This window comes from Lycium ferocissimum, chromosome 11, assembly GCF_029784015.1.
Source record: "Lycium ferocissimum isolate CSIRO_LF1 chromosome 11, AGI_CSIRO_Lferr_CH_V1, whole genome shotgun sequence".
NCBI classification, from domain to species: Eukaryota; Viridiplantae; Streptophyta; class Magnoliopsida; order Solanales; family Solanaceae; genus Lycium; species Lycium ferocissimum.
The window spans coordinates 1035258-1052751 of NC_081352.1; the positions used below are offsets into that span (position 1 = coordinate 1035258).

At 38.6% G+C, this 17494-nt stretch overlaps 1 protein-coding gene across 1 annotated transcript; it reads right to left on the bottom strand.

Moving 5' to 3' along the window:
* Positions 1–422: 422 nt before the first annotated feature.
* Positions 423–11486, bottom strand: LOC132035960 (nuclear pore complex protein NUP54). Its single transcript, XM_059426141.1, has 9 exons — positions 10955–11486; positions 7115–7168; positions 6771–6830; positions 6551–6661; positions 2288–2353; positions 2091–2177; positions 1725–1826; positions 1503–1646; positions 423–754 (listed from the first exon to the last, which is right to left on the bottom strand). Exons 1-9 carry the CDS (start codon positions 11324–11326, stop codon positions 644–646), a joined length of 1107 nt encoding a protein of 368 aa, XP_059282124.1. The 5' UTR covers positions 11327–11486; the 3' UTR covers positions 423–643.
* Between the last annotated feature and the right edge of the window lie 6008 nt (positions 11487–17494).

Genomic DNA, 17494 nt, shown 5'->3' on the forward strand with positions numbered 1-17494 from the left:
TCCCTTCTTTCTGACCTCTATTTTTTTTAAATAGAGGTCATTATATCTACTCGCGTTCAACTCACACTCTTTTTGCAACTCAACAAAATAAACACCACATAAACTTCATCAATAGTCAGTTATTTTAAATAGTTTGTTTGAACATGTGAAGTGCTTAGATGGAACACCGAGGAGTATAAGGACAGAATGTCAAAGCGAAGCATGCAGATATATCAACTAGGCTAGTCGGCCTCGAAAATATAAAGAGCTTCTAACAATTTTTTTTTTTTTTTTTTTTTTTTTTATTGTTAGTTCTAACACTTAAAAAATTTTGTTTTAATGTTATTTTATATAGTATTAAATTGAAATGAACTTAAATGGAATCACATTACAGTAATATATCATATTGCTCGCTCCCTAATTATTTGGTATCGAGGCGTTAATTGCTGTTGTAACTTCAACTAGACTGGAAATATTTAACCAGAGCAAGTTCATCATTCCCGTACGAATTGCAACTCTATCAACAATGGCCCTGCTAGCTGAACAAAATTTGATCTCATACAATTCAAGTATGTTTGGTATCCATTATCACTTCATACCACCTAACACGAAAACCATGAATATACAAGCAAAACAGAAATCAGTTGGCAAGGTTGTTCTATAATCAGCCTTCCATCATTTCTGTTTCCTCAGCCATTATGATCTCCACGTCGCGGATATCTCGCTTCAATACATTGCCAAGCCTAGCAATAGCCTCGGTTTGCTGCTGCAAAACCTGCCCAAATGGAAGATTTTGATTAGTCTACGAAACCATTTGCAGTAGATCTAGGTAAGACATGCACTCAGAAGAAACAACACTCTTGGAAATCAGATGAATCTGAATTGAATCTGCTAAAACGTCACTAATTTCAAGGATTCCACTACAATATGTCTGAGCCTCACTAATTCACTTCCCGATTAAATTCATCCATTCATCCAACTCGGGGCAAACTCATGATAGTAATATAACTATTCATTTTCATAATTCCTTTTACCTCTTACTATCCCGCCTGTCGGTCTGTTAAATTACCAAAGGGAGATGATATTATACCAGAACAGCTTTACATCTTATTCACTGATAGTCCCTTAAAAAGCAGATACACTGGGAGTTTAACAAGTATCATGGCAGGAAAGTGACAGAGGCAAAGAGCACACATATTGCACATTTTTTATTTGGGAAAACCTAGAACAGATCTTACGTTTCTCTATATGGTTACGAAGTGCTATTAGACAACCACATTTTACAGAAAGCCATGAGGAACATCATTTAATTATTGTAGCAGACAGAATGTTTTGCTCATAGCTCCTGCATGTGGCCGTGTAGAAGCAAAGAGCACATATCGTACCTTTTATTTTGGATAAACTGAAGCACATCTTACACTAGTCAATATGGTTACGAAGTGCTATTAGACAACCACGACTTACAGAAAGCCATAACGAACAACATTTAACTATTGTTGCCGACAGAATGTTATTGCTCATACCTCTTGCATGTCAGCAAGACTTTGTTCATGAATTTTAGTTGAACCAGGGAGATAAACAGAACCACCTCCAAGGCCATTTTGAACACGGCATATTGTGAGCAGATTCTGCACCCTCCTAGAAAGTTCTGCTCCAGAACCTTTTAACTGTAAGTTGTATCTATTTGTCAGGAAGTCTAGACTGCCAAAAAGCACTCAATAAGTTAACAGACTAGGCTACTAAACCTGTCTCGTGATGGCAGCCAACTTCTCCGCCAATTCAGCCTCTCCTTTCATCAAAGGCAATCGACAACCTTTACCTTCAAGTGCCTCCAGTATTCTCATCACCTGTAGTGCAGGGGAGCAAGAAATACAGTAAAATAAGCATAACCGTTGAACCTAATAGTGCAAACAAGAGTCTTATGTAATTATCTGACTGGAAGCGAAAATAAGGATGGCAGTGATCCGCGAAAAGGACACGTCTCACAAAGTAGATGCTTAGCTAATTTGGTTTAAGCATAAGACAATAAATAATTAAACCGAAAGAGCAGGTTTGCAAGTTTCTACTAGTAGAAAATTAAGATTATAAGAAAGGCCAAATAAAAACCGCACCCTCAAAAGGCGTCTTTGAAGACCTTGCTCTTTGCGTCTCATTCTTTCAATCCAAGGAAGGGTATCAGCTTGAAAATGCCTTTGCAGCTGCATTTATTGAAGGTCAAGCCAACAAGGACAGTGTAATGCACAGACATCAAAAGACAAATCTCTGACAATGTGCAGGCACACAATTAGAGAGGAGAAAGGAGACGAACCATCTTCACATTGCTCTGCGTCATTTGCAGCCTCTCAGCATCTGAAACTATGACTTGATCTTGAAGCTACACGAATCCAATTGGAAATATCAATTACCAAGAACCACGCCTCCCACCCCGGGGCCCAAAATTTAAGGGGAAAATAGAAACAAATGAAAGGCCATGATTAAAATGAGAAATTGTGATGCAAAGGCATCTCAGATGATTGAAACGTCCTCTCACATATGAGCTTAGTCCTGCAAAGCTGAGAACTAGAAAATCCAAATATTAACCTTACTGACAAAAATTAAATAAGTTAACTAGTTAATTACTCCCTCCATTTCATAATAAGTGTTGTTTCACAAAATCAAGGCATTGATTTTTTTCTTCCAATTTTACTCTTAGATAAATGAAGTTTTACATAACCAAGAAACCACTAAAGAGCTACTACTTTTTCAAGGCATTTGATAGGATAAGTTAGTAAAAACACTTTTCACTTTCTAGGAGGTAGTAGTTTTCTTAAGGGTTGTGCCAAACTTAAAAACACCACTTATTAGATCTTTTGACCAATATCATCCTTCTTGTTTTAGCTTAATTTTCATCTCATCCTTATAGTACTTTACTTAATTGAAAACATCCCTTAAGTTCTTCACATTTGACCGAAAACGTCCCTCCATTAACTTTTCCGTCTATTTCTGACGCCGCCTTCGTATCTCACATGCTTGATCTTTTTTTTTTTTTTTTAATAAAAAATCCTCAAGCTCAGGGGACTTTGTTTTCATCATGGACAAAACCACTGACTTGGAGAAGTCTAATACCCAGCAACAGGGGACCTTCTTCACCGGCCATTTGATCATATACCATCTCAAAATCCGACCTGAGATCAATTTTAGCCTTTCTTCTTCAATTTTTTTGCTTCTTGCCAAAATGACTAGATAGTGCTTTAATTTCGTTGGCGAAGGATCAAAATTGATCCCAATAGAAAAATTATCATTGTTGACACCTATGTTGATAGATTAGTGTTTAGCACAGGAAGAAGCGAGAAGTGAAAAAGAAAACATAAGTTATTCCGAGGAGTTCTGATGGTCGTCAGCTTCGGCCCCCTATCTCGGAATGTTTTGACTCAGGTGCCGGTTGGTTTTAAAGAACAGAAAAAGAGAGTACAAATAAGTTGTAAACCGGAGAGGCTACCTAATCTGGCCCATAGCTATGATGAGTGAAGCAATAAGTACCACATGTCATAGAAACCATCATGAAATGAACCTTTCAAGAGGTGAAACAAACTAATTTTAACATTTCATCGATTTGTTAATTGTGGGTTTGGAGCAAAGAAGGAAAGAGAAGATACACATCATCTGATGCGAGTCTGCTACCTATGAGCATCACCATAACCCCCACCCTGCACATCTCTCTCATGAGCTAGCTTCACAGATGGGGACTAGTGATATGGGTTAGATACTTGGATCAATCTATGAGGTTTTTAGAGAAAAAATATTCTGATGTTGCTGGTTTAATGTAGCTCCCTGTATGTTTCTGTTTCCAAAGAAGAGGCTAGAATTTAAAAAATATATAACGAAAACGATGAATTGCACGTGAGAAAGAAGGCACTGTTAGAAAAGGATAGCAAAACTAACGGAGGGATGTTTTTTATGAAGTTTGGGTAACTTAAGGGATGATATCGGTTAAGTGTGATATTATAAGGATGTAATGATAATTGAGATAAAACAATAGGGATGATAACGGTCAAAAGCTCCCACATATTATGAAACAGAGGGAGTATATGACAAAAAGAATGTTTTATTAAATGGAGAAAAGAGCAAAATTGAACTCTTTAACTCTGTATATTACTTTTGAATAGCTCATATAGTTGAGTAATAGAGAGAGGAACTTTTAGGCAGTATTCCACGTACTCATTTTGAAGCATTAGAAGAAACTCTAATAGCCTGTTTGGCCAAGCACTTTTGGTAAGAAGTAGTTTGTGTTTGGCCAATTAACTTAAAAACCATTTTTTAGCAGCATTTAGTGTTTGGCCAAGCTTTTAAAAAGTGCTTCTAAGTGTATTTTCTCAAAAGTGCTTTTGGGAAAAAACTACTTTTTTAACTTCTGAAACACAGCGTGTGCCTACTCCCCAGAGGCACTTATTTTCTCCCAAAAGCTTGGCCAAACACCCCACTTTTTGAAAAAAATAAGCACTTTTCGCCTCCCAAAAGCTTGGCCAAACAGGCTATAAGCTTCTAGGAACTGGATTCAACGACACATCCTCATTCACTATTAACTTTTGTAGGTATGACACAGGGGACTGAGTGCACTACTTTTTAAGCTGCAATCTAAAGATACACGTCAAGACTTGTCAAGTTCAGAATGTCAGGGATGCTACAATGGCTATAAATGGTAAGCCAGAGAGCTCAGGTATCAGCAAAGCTGATTGGAGAATTTAAAATTAAAGCTATATCTATAACAATAACACAACAGTGGGGCAAAGGGAGCCAATATCGATTCCAAAATCAACTTAAGAAAAGGAAATTCTCAGTTGCAAGTCCTTGAGAACCACACTAAAAGCAATAGAACAGCTTGGTATCCTACAAACATTTAGAGGAAGAAACTAATGAACCATCTGATGGATTCTTGCTACAGGCGATAACCAAGAAGAAAACAGATGGGCCAGTCCCGAATCACTTGCTATGAGAGGTATAGAAGCAAAAGGAGGATACTACTAAACAGGAAGGTCTTTCAAATAGGATTTGGTCCTTAAGGTTATGTTACAATCCTTTTAACAAATTGCAGCACTAATTCTTGGCCTTGGAGAAAGATTTGGTACAACAAAGCACCTTTAAAGATATCTTGCTTCTCTTGGTTGGTCGCTAAGGGAGCATGTCTCACTCAATCTAATATTCAGAAAAGAGGAATGAAACTCTCTGGCAGATGTCTCCTTATGAAAAGAACCCTGAAGAGGCATGTCAACTATTTTTTCACAGCAAGGTGACTAACCAGATTTGGTGCATGTTCATTGCCATTTTTTGACATGAACTGGACAATGCCCCCACTCTGTTTTAGAATTTTGGCATAGCTGGAACAGAGTCGGGCTAAACGAGAAGGCACACAAGATTCGGGGCACCATACCTTGGGTCATTTGGTGGCCAATTTGGACAGAAAGAAAGAGCAAAACTTTTTAAGGCAAAAGGAGGAATATATATATATATACATAGCCTTATACTCAGATGTACTTTTTTGCTAGCTTTTTGGTGCAACTTGGTTTATGTAAAAGATGTAGATTCCATGTTAGATATGAACGAGGAGTTGCACATTGTGTCATGTAACTTACAAAGATCAGTTCCGTAACTTACAAACTTCGCCTCACATATCATTTCCGAATTATCTATGAAATATTTTAAACCGCTAGGAAATTTGAAACCTATCACTTGTTCATTTCAAAAATAGAATACATACTTTCAGGTTTCTTTCAGTTTCCAGAAATCAATGCAACCAGCCTAAAGATGCTTTCTCCAGGAACAGTCCTTGGGGACTTCCAAAATTGCATATTGGTCCCTCCTTTTAACAGATATGGTTTGCTCTTTAATTTTGTCCATTTGACTACTCGCAACTACATTTTTACTAGCAAATAAAAATCTTTAGTCAGTTCTAAACAATAAACTTTCACCCATGTGAAAGCATTTACAATTGTCGTAGGTAAGTTATATCTTCCTAAACATGACTGTTTTCCACAATCAATTCTACAAGCATGTTGTTTCCAGAAACTAATCCCAAAAACAATACCAGTTGCTTAAAAATTCAAACATATGCTGGCAACGATGGGTTATTCCAAGTTTTAAGAAGAAATCCATTCAATTACAGGAGAAGATTATGGAATCGCGAACCTAGAGTTCAAGCAATTGCAGAACATCCTCTACCTAGGATGCATTTGGTATCAAGGAAAGTGTTTCTGTAATTTCCAGTTTGCTAAGGGTATAAAAGTATGTGAAATATGGTAATTGCACAAGCTGTAATATAGATTTGAGGATAATACTTGGGTGATATTTTGTGTACTAAAGGCTGATAAACGCTATTTCAGTGTTGATTGAAATAAGTGATACCAAATAATAGTTGGGATTTGTAAAAGAAAACGACTTCTGTGCATGAGAGGAGGAAGTTATTATTCCCATTTTGGAACATTTTCCAGATTTCAAGGTACTGAAACACTGGAAACATTCTCCTTAAGAAATACATTTCCCAAGAAATCATTTTCTATCTTACCAAAGACACTACTAGTGATTATCTTCTAGGTACCTTGAGTCGCTCGGAGAGATCCTTGAAGCCCTGAACAAGCTGAGGCCACAGGCGCTCACGGTCAGTACTCTCCATGCCTTCAAGTTTGCCCATTGCCTCTGCCCACATAATCTGGCAATCAAAACTAATTCATCGAACTTACCAAATACTCTCAGCAAGAAACAAGCAAAGAAACCAGGATGTTACACTGAAATGAAAACTTTAACCATATCGAACTCACATCAGATACTCCTGCAGGTTTCGTCCTTTGTTGAGGTTCCGTCACACTGAACAAAAGATGCTGCAAAACAACCATAAACACAAATAAATGACAAGAATGTAACCCTCTATACACGCCCAAAAGATGGAAGCCTTCCAATCATAATTTATTAACAACTGACATATCAAAATAACCAAAACCAAGTTTAAATATCTTCACAATGCTAGCGAACGGCTAGAATGAAATAAATAAACAATTCAGTTACTACTTAACAAGTGATGATATACTATTGTGTATCTAAGTTTTTTCATTTGATTCACTCACCTCTCAAAAATAAGCTAGCCTAGTAGGAAAAGAAATCGAACCTTGAAAGCATACTTAGGGTTACCAGTCTCCTCCTTGTACGCATCAACGATTGCCTGAAACAAATATACACAGACAACTATAAACAAACGAGTTTAAGTTGTAGTAGTCACTCCACATAATAAGCATTGATTGGTCACCTGGATAAAATGGTAAGTAGCCTGCTATACAAAGGAAAGACATTTTAATAAACGAGCATTTGCTTTAGAAAGAAGACCCGGACTACCAACCCTTGTACAGCTCGTTGGTGGTGACTCCCCTATCCTTCCGATTTTTTTGATTCCCAGGTCCTTTATTGTCACCATCACAGTATTTTTAAGACGCTCCGATAATATTTTAAATGCTTGTGCCTAGTAGAGATTAGAGAGTTTTATTTAGTGTCCGGGAACATTAATGATTCTGCAGCGACATGCTTTTTAGCATCTAACAGTTTTTCTCAGTAATTTTATGAATAAGATATATTTCTCGCTTATTTGAAGCCATATAAGGCTTTCTTCAATCAGCGGAGGAAGTCTGATATGGCTTGATTAACTATTAAAAGTGTTTTACATTGTTAACTATTGGCCAATCCACCTTATGTCTTTTTTTTTTTTTTGATAAGATAAATTTTATTAAAAGGTACCAAGATAGTAGAATTACAACAAAAACAGCCCCTGCCATACCAGGGCAACTACAAACCCCCTATCTCCTCTAGGAAATTCATAAATTGCTCCATATTTTCCATAACTTGTCTTTTACACCAAACATACAAAGTTTAATAAGCATCTATTTTTAATCCCGGATACGTGCTGCCTTTTGCTTCAAAGCAAATCCTGTTCCTTTCCAGCCATATTGTCCAGAACTCACAGAGGAATTGTTCTCCAAACTAGCTTTTGAGGTTTACCCATCCTTTGGTGTTGCCATGAATCCAACAGGCTCTTCACAATGGAAGGCATTGCCCACTTGACACCATGTAAATTTAGAACGAGCTCCCAGCACTGTCTTGCCACTTTGCAATGAATGAATAGATGATGGACTGTTTCTGCCTCTTCTTCACACATGTACCACCTATTATAAAGAGTGATTCCTTTTTTCTGCAAGTTCTCCTGAGTTAAACAAGCTTCCATTGCTGCAATCCAAACAAGCTACTTTAATAGGTGCTCTTGATTTCCATATCGCTTTCCATTGCCAATCTGGCTGATAGCGCCATTGTTGTTTTTGTAGCAGCTTGTAACAACTATTAAATGTAAAGATACCATCACTGTTTGCTGTCCAGATTAAAGAGTCTCTCTCGTTATCTTCCAGACTAACAGTGTCCACCAATTGAGCAAAATCATCAACTTCCCAATCATTGAGACCCCTCCTTAAAATCAACTGCCAACCAGTGCTTTAGTAGAATTCTGATACACTTTCACTCTTGTTTGTGGAGCAGTTATATAGAGAACGATATTTTGATCTAAGACTTTCACTTCCCAGCCATATATCTGACCAACATTTAATATTACTACGATTCCCCAATTTCAGTTTCACAAATTGACTGTACTCACTCCATAACTTACTGATTGTGCTCCACACTCCCCCCTTTGAAGAAGACGGAACTAACAAGGTGTCCATATGTCCTTCCTACCATACTTGGCATCAATCAACTGTTTCCATAATCTATTACTGTTATCATTGTATCTACAGAGCCATTTAAATAACAGGCTTTTGTTATGCAACTTCAGATTCCTCACTCCTAGTCCCCCTCCTTTCTTTCCTTTGATTACCTCCTACCATCTGACCAAATGGAATTTTTTGCTATCTGCATTGCCTTCCCACAGAAATTTGTTTCTCATAGAATTCAACTTTTTCTCTATTGTTGTTAGCGTCTTAAAGAGTGAATACCATCCAACACACAATTGACCAATGTAAATCTACCCCCAAAAGAGAAATATTGTATCTTCCATGGTACCAATTTACTACTACACCTATCCGGGACCCCCTGCCACATCTTTGAATCATTCTTATTGGCTCCAAGTGGTAGTCCTAAATAAGTGGTTAGTAACTGCTCTACCTTACATCCTATAACATCTGCCAGCTCATCAATACAGTGTTCAGTATCAACACTAAGCACACAACTCTTTGCCAAGTTTACTTTCAAACCCGACACAGCCTCAAAAGCTAGTAGTACGCCTCTGAGATGTAGAAGTTGATTCTTTCAGCTTCACAAAGTATCAAGGTATCATCCTGATCCATCCTAGATGTCCTGCTTTCTTAAGCATTCTACTTAAGATTTCCATCATCAACAAGAATAGGTAGGGAGATAGGGGATCCCCTTGTCTTAGCCCCCTATGTGAATTGAAGTATCCCTGTGGATTCCCATTAATTAAAACTGAGAAGCTAACTGTGGATATGCAAAATTTTATCCACCTAATCCATTTCTCCCCCAAAATTCATTTGTTTCATCACATTTAACAAACATGACCAATTCGCATGATCAGACGCCTTTTCCAGGTCAAGTTTGCAAGCCACCCCTTTAATCTTCCTCTTAAATAAGTATTCCACACATTCATTAGCAACCATAGCAGCATCAATAAATTTGCCTACCTCTCACAAAGGCATTCTGATTATCTGATATCAGTTTTCCAATCACCTTATTTAGTCTTTCAGCCAACAATTTTGCAATTATTTCGTAGACACTTCCCAACAAGCTAATAGGTCTGAAGTCTTTCACTTCCACTGCCTCCCTTCCTTTTAGGAATAAGAGCAATAAAAGTTGAATTAATGCTCTTGGAGAAGGCTCTCCTGATAGAACCACTCCACTGCTTTCCAGACATCCTCCCTAACAATGTTCCAACATTTTTGAAAAGAGAACATATTGAAGCCATCTAGCCCAAGTGCTTTATCCGCTCTGAATAGCTTGACTACTCTTTCCACCTCCTCAATAGTATAAGGCCTTTGAATCCATTTTTTCTCATCCTCTGTTAGTTTTTCCAACTGCTCTTCCTCCCACAATGTCACCAACTTTCAGATTCAACAAACAACTTCTCACAGAAATTTGGTACATGATCTTTGATATTGACGATGATGTCACATATCGTATTGGTGCAGGGTGGATGAAATGGAGGCTCGCTTCCGGAGTGTTGTGTGATAAGAAGGTGCCACCAAAATTTAAAGGCAAGTTCTACAAGTGGTGGTTAGACCGACTTTGTTGTATGAGGCGGAGTGTTGGTCAGTCAAGAACTCTCACATTTAGAAGAAGAAAGTTGCAGAAATGATAATCTTTGTGATGGATGCGTGGGCACACTAGGAGATATAGGATTACGAATGAAGATATTCGGGACAAGGTGGGAGTGACCCCAAGATGCTGGAAGCGAGGCTGAGATGGTTGGTGTATGTGAAGAGGAGACACCGATACCCCAGTTCGGAGGTGTGAGAGGTTGGCTATGGGGTTTTAGGAGAGGTAGAGGTAGGTCAAAGAAGTATTGGGGGAGGTGATTAGGCAGGACATGGAGCAGTTCCAATTTACCGAGAACATGACCTTAGATAAGAGGTTACGGAGGACTCAGAATAGGTAGAAGGCTAGTAGGTAGTCCCGCTTATCTTTTCGTACTAGTAGTCGCAGTTTTGCTCTATAGTTTCTTACCCTTTGATCTTTGATTTCTGCTACTGTCTGTTATTTCTTGTAATTCGATTATCTTATTTCTTTGTGTAGCTACTGCTCCTTCTTTTTTCAGACTGCTTTATCATGGCTTTTTTTCCTTTCTAAAATTGGAATAACTAAAATAGGAACCCAGCATTACTAATACCTACATAACAGTAACCAGCAATGAAACGACCCCTAAACAAATATAGTTAGGATTGAGAGTAGAAGAGAATAATACTTGTATATCCCTATCGGCGAGAGAAAAGGGGAGTGGAGCGACAGGAGCCATCTGAGTAGTCAACTGAGTAGAAGCATTTGCATACGGAAAGGCTGAAGGAGAAACATTAGGTTGACCAAATGGACTTGACTGTGCCTGCGTAGGAGGTGTGGAAAAGCTGAACGCTCCCGCACTCTGTGGTGTTTGAAATAACGAACTTTGTTGTTGCTGTGGCTGTGAAAATGGGGTTGAAAATAGTGAGGATCCAAAACCACCAGTGCCGAATGCTGGCGTTGACGGTGTGCCGAACGCTGGAGTGGAAGAAGGTGTGCCGAATGCTGGGGTGGAAGAGGGAGTGCCAAAGGCTGGGGTGGAAGAAGGAGTGCCGAACATTGTTGCAGTGGTGAGAAGGGACAAACCCTAGGTTAACTTAGGGAGTACACTGACTGACTGACTGACTGAGTGAGTGAATTTTAATGTAGTGCCGCCATTTTCTTCTGGGGTTGGGGATTCCGACCTTGCTCTCTATTCACTCCACGAATCCTAGTATGTCTTCTTTTGTTTTTCTTTTTCTTTACACTGTTTGGATGCTCCTTACCCATGGTTTCATAATCGCCCACTATTCTTTTGTTGTGGTTTAATAATATTTTTATTATTTAGTTTAACTGTATAGTACCGTATAATAACATGTAAGTTTAGTAAAATAACCTTAACCCTTCATTACAAACTAGTTTATAGTATATATTAATAAAATTATGATAAAGGATAAAAATAAAAACTTTAAAAAATAAGTAGGTGGTGAGTGGGGTGGTCATTGGGTGTGTGGTGAGTGGTTGTAGTGTAACTGTATTTTGACCATATTACCCCTTCGACCCAATTTTTGAGGTATTCGGACGTTTCTAGTGGAAGTTGAAGGAATTAGAACCTTTTAAGTGAAAGGGTTTGACCCATAGTTGACTTTTGGGTAAACGGACCTTTTCGGAATTCCGTCTATTCCGTGAGTCCGGAGGGTCGTTTATGACTTGGTGGGGTGGCTGGTTTGGTTCTCGAGGCTTTCGAGTGCGTTTTGAGTACTTGGTTGGAAACTGGATTTTAGCCGTTTGGGGGTTGACCGAGTCAACGTGACCTCCGTTGAGAATTTCGAGGTCACGAATGGATTCGTAGCATGTTTTTACTTGCGTCTGCATGTTTTGTTTGTATCCGGGAGTTCTCGGATGGTTGTCGGGGTTTTGGGTTGAGACTTGGTGAAACCAGAAAATTTGTGGTTCTGGTGTCTCGCCCCAACGGAGGATGTTCGCCCCAGCGGGCTTTGATCCGCAGGAGCGGAACCATAACGTAATTAATGAAATCTGCCCCAGCGGATGGGAATCCGCTGAGGCGGGAGCGGAAATGGTTCGCCCCAACGTGAATCACTGAACCAGAATTCCTATTTTTATTCCTAATTTCGAATCATTAGTTTCATTCTCCAAAAACCTAAGTCTAAAGAACATTGGGGACGATTTGAAGAGAGCTTTTGGTGGAATCATCTTGAGGTAAGTTCTTAACCCTTAATCTTGCATTTACTCTTCCTTTACTCGTATCCATGGTGGTAAATGGTGATTGAGGGTGATGGGTTATGAAACCTAGGTCATTAATCATTAAACCCTCTCATCTAATCGGTCATTGTTGTTTTAAATACTGATTTTATAATCTATAATTGTGGATTAATAGATTCTAGGATTGAATCTCTCTTGGCTTCTAGAATCAATTCATGAATTTAGGGTTCTTACTAATTTTGGGGGTTTTGGCTTAATCGATGAAATTGGAGGGCCAATTGTGGTTAGAGCTCGATAAAATTAAGGATAATACTAATGAGACTATAGGTAGTGTAATTTCACCCTTAATTTCTGGTTTTACCCTCGTGTGTCGATAAGGGTATTTTGGGCATTTTGAAGTAATTCTCCACCCATTTCTCTTTTCGATTAGTTGGTTTGTTGTGGTCATTTACTTACTTAGCATTGTTAATATTAGACTTCGATTGTTCTGAAGCACTTCGGAAGGGGAAAGCTCAGGTGAAGTAGTACGTGACTCCTGTTCGGCATTTGAGGTAGGTTACGGCTTACTTTAGTTAGACTTTGATTAGTGAAACGTATGTATGCATAGAAATGACGAGAATGTTACACCCCACGTATTCGTAGTGGTAGAACCTATGGTTTTCTAGTCGGGTATGCCCTTGGAATAGAGACCCGAGCCCGAGTTTGGAGGTAGAAAATGTCTTACCCCGTGTACAAGGGTACCAGCAGATATTCCTGGCAATTTATAGAGTTAAAAGTTGAGTGAATCGAATCGACGCGATCTGAACTGAATCAGAAAAATCTGCAGAACACCAGTCATCGTCGACGGGTCGTCGACATGGTCGACGGACCGTCAATGTGCGGCGTCGACAGGGTCCCGCAGCCTTGCATCTGCAGGTGCAGGTTGACGGAGCAAGTCGACGGACCATCAACATGTCGACCCGCTCGTCGAACCTGACCGCTGTAGCCTTTTTGGCTTCCAAGTGTAAATAGGTGGTTCACGACCTTATTTCATATTTTCCTCCATTCCAAATCAGAAAAACCCTAATATATTCTCTCCCAATATTTTTCATCATATTAGTGAAGATTTGACAAGACCCGAACCCCGTAAACCCGAGCTTGTGAAGAAAAAGATTGCTTCTAGGGTTTCTTCAAGGTTGTGAAACTTAGGGAGTTGAAGTTAAAGTGACTCTTGGGATTTTTGACCCCTCAAGGTATATAAATGATTTCTACCCTTGTATTTGAGTTTATTACCAAGAGTTTTAGTGAGCTAAGTAAAAAGAAGGTGTTTGTGGGAGTGGTAAGTTGATGAAGGATAAGATGGTGACTTGGGGTTATTTTAAGAGATGAGTGGGAATGGATTTAAGTGTATATATATATATATATATATATATATATATATATATATATATATATAGATGTGTGTGTGTGTGTGTGTGTATGTGTATGTGTGTTGTCATTGTGTTGTGGGTATTGTGGTTGATGTTGGACCGAATGAGAAGTTGAAGAGTTGTTAAGCTTATAAGGAAAATATTGCTCACAAATTGTTAAGCTCTATTCGTGTTTAAAATGATTAGTAAGCAAGGTAAATAGCCTAATTAAGCCCTATGTTATCTTAATTGTAGACTTGCAAGTTCGAAAGGTATAGCTTGGGCGATTGAGTATACTTCAAGGTATGTTAAGGCCATTCTTTCCTTCTTTTGGCATGATCCTATGATATGATCCAACAAGCGAGTAAGCGAGCTTCCATATTACTCTACTCTTAGAAGCATTATGTTATATCCCGCATTTTTGTACATTGGGACAATCCGGATTGACTATGATAGGTTAGAGACAAAACCATTCCGGGATACAATGTCGAGACTTTTGACCTTCGATTTCGTTTTGAGACACAAGTTGTTCATGAATTTGTTGGCATGGAATATTTAGGAAAATTTGGGACCAAAAGTGGAATATTTGGAAGTTTGAAATTCATGAAAATTGGCCATGTTGGCCATGTGGCTTGAAATGGTCCCACACACTTTGTGGACAATTTTAATTGGTCCAACACATGTGTGTGGGCCATGGACACTTGTGCAATTTAAGTGGAAGCTTAAAAGATGACTTCCAAGTCATTTACATTCATTCTACACTTAGCAAAAAGTAAGAAGTTGAAGAACACCATCAAGGAGGCTCTCGGCCAAGAACCCATTTTTTCAAGTCAAAAATTAGCCACCCCAAAATTATTTCTTTGATGCAAATCCACTAATTGGAGGTCCCTAAGTAGCGTGGAAGTGTTGTTGGAGCGATCAAACCGCTAGTTTTCATCCTAGCTAACCCTAGCTAGTTGTGAAGTTGAAGGAAGAAAGGTAAGATTTAATCATGTTTTATATGTTAGGAATGATGTATGCATGTTATAGTATGTTAAAATGGAGGAAATTTATGAAATATGGCATGTTGGAGTTGAGGTGGTGTGTGTAGTGCATAGCCGTGTAAGTGTGTGTGTGTCGTGTTGTGTTGAAGCAATGAATTAAAGTCTAGTTAGCATGTTGTGATTGTTGTAGAGTGGAGAAATGAATGAGAATCATCAATATGTGCATGTGTAGTGTTGGCCGAATATGGGTCATGTAGTGTGGCAAATAATGAATTAATATCGCTTAGTGTTTTAGTTGTTGTCGTTATGAATTCCATGATGAGAATGAAAGTTTAATGACTCAAATTGATGTTGTAATTGTTGCGGACTGATTTGGAGGTTATTGTACATTTTATGTAACTTGTATAATTATGAGAATGACATTGTTAGAATGTGAATTGTTGGTGCAAATCATGATTTGAAAATGAGGAGTGTGTTATAGTGAGGTTCTCGGGTTTGGGGACTGTTTTCGGGTAAATTGGAGCAATTGTTGGATTGTTGGAAATATTGTATGAATTGTTTAAGATGTTCTTGAATGTTGTTGGTATGGGTTCGGGTTAGTATTGGAATGTATGAGCGTTGATGTTGGCTTGAACGTAAGTAGTTGAATTGAATATATTGAAAGTTGTGGAATGATGTAAAAGAGAGTTACTAATGTTATATTGCCTTTCGGATTGCTTATTGATGTTGCTATGTTGGTTGTTGTTGTTGTTGTTGCTGATTTGGCCGAGTTAAATTCTCGGGGTTGGCCTATTTACGGGGGAAATGCTGCCCAAATTTCTGTAGAATTAAGGGCTAATTTGGAATTAAATGCCCAAATGTCTATAGCTAATGTTTGGCATATTATGATTTATTTGTAGACCTTGGGCGGCCCGAGACGTAGGTTGGAATTAACTACACCACGGACAAATTTCATTCATGCTCATTAAATCGAATAATTGAAGGGAAAGAATCGCGGTTATCGAATCGACGAAGTGTCGAATTAGTTTCGAGAAGGACCCGTCAGCCATATATGGACATAGGCCATTCTTCAACAAGCAGCCCGAAGCAAATTACCTCTCCGTCACCTTATGCGACACCATATGCGACTCGCATGTGTGACATGCGAATCGCGGTGCGGCGAGCGACCATCGCAGATCGTGCCAGTGAGAAGTAGTTCTCTGGCACCATCTGCGACACGAGGTGCGACTCGCATGTGTGACATGCGATTCGCATGTCGTGTCGCATGTTGTGCCCAGCCAGAACTCCTCTCTGGCAAGACTTGCGACACGAGGTGCGACTCGCATGTGTGACATGCGACTCGCATGTAGTGTCGCATGTCATGCCGTTTCTGAATTTTCTCGGTTCACTTTAAATAGATCCAATTCGTCCAAAATCTCATTTTTCATCATTTTGTGACCAAGAAAACCTCTAGAACTCTCTCTAATATTCTCCCATGAGAAAACCATAGAAATCCAAGATCAACAACAAGAAAGCAAGAGAATCAAGTGAAGGAAACCCATTAAAAGTCATCCAAGTCAAGAAATCCAAGGAGAGATGAACTAGGGTTTTGGTGCTAAGGGTGAATCACCACTCCAAGCTTGTTCTTCTATTGTTTAAGGTAAGTTTCATGACCCTTACATGCTATTTGAAGTATTTTTAAGTTGAGATTCATGGATTGTAGAAGAGCACCACAAATGGGTCATTAAATGGATGAATTTTGTCATTAATGATTAGTAGTGAGTTGAATCATGGAAATGAATATGTTGATGATATAGATGTGTTACAAATGACCTATAGAACATGAAATGGGTGTTGGATACGAAAGAATGCGACGATGGATTTTTAGTCATAATTGAGGTGAATTATGAAATGCGAATCATATGAATGAATGATGATTGTTGTTAGCGATATTGTGATGATTATTATGAATGTTGGGAGCTGAAATAGAGTAAGGGAAACGTAGTAGAAACAAAGGAGGTGCTGCCCAATTTTCCTTAGAAATAGAGGTCCGTTCTTGTAAATTCGTAACTAACGACGACATGAATTCTCTTGAAGGTATGTGTAAGCGCATTAAAGGAAGAACGAGCAAGCAATAAGGATAGTAAACGTCAAAGGTATGTAAGGCCGTCCCTTTTCTTTCAAGGCATGATCCTTAGGCTATAGCTTCGTAAATGTTTCTATGTCTCTCTCGTTTTCATAAGTTAAATGCTTACGTCTCCAAGGCATAAATTCCTATTCTAATAATCTATAGTTGTTTTCCCAAATTGCCATGTTCTTCAAACCAAAGATGTACGATTTTGTGAGCCTTCATGATAACGAAACGAGCACGTTTTACGATAGAAATGGCAAAGCCAAAGCCGAGGATATATTCTATAATGATGAAGGTTATGATGATTTTTATGACCAAAAGTCTCAAGTTATGAGCTTAATGTTTTTACGAGAATGATTTTATGCTCAAAGACTCCGAGTTCATGATTTCAATGACGACATAAGAATGTCAAGTTATTTATCAACCCTTTTTATTTCATCCATGGATACTGACAAGGTTTTCAAAAAAAAAAAATCCCAAAGACATACGGATTGACTTCTTACAAGATTACAGCCCTGTTTTACCTTCCCTTAAAAGAGTTGTCG

What these genes read in the sequence shown, in the direction of transcription:
- LOC132035960 (XM_059426141.1), bottom strand. Translation starts at nt 11,326, where the DNA reads ATGTTCGGCACTCCTTCTTCCACCCCAGCCTTTGGCACTCCCTCTTCC. An exon ending in ATCTCTCCGAGCGACTCAAG is followed by an intron (nt 2,354 to 6,550) that starts GTACCTAGAAGA and finishes GGATTCGTGTAG; the next exon opens with CTTCAAGATCAAGTCATAGT. An exon ending in TGGCTGCCATCACGAGACAG is followed by an intron (nt 1,647 to 1,724) that starts GTTTAGTAGCCT and finishes TACAACTTACAG; the next exon opens with TTAAAAGGTTCTGGAGCAGA.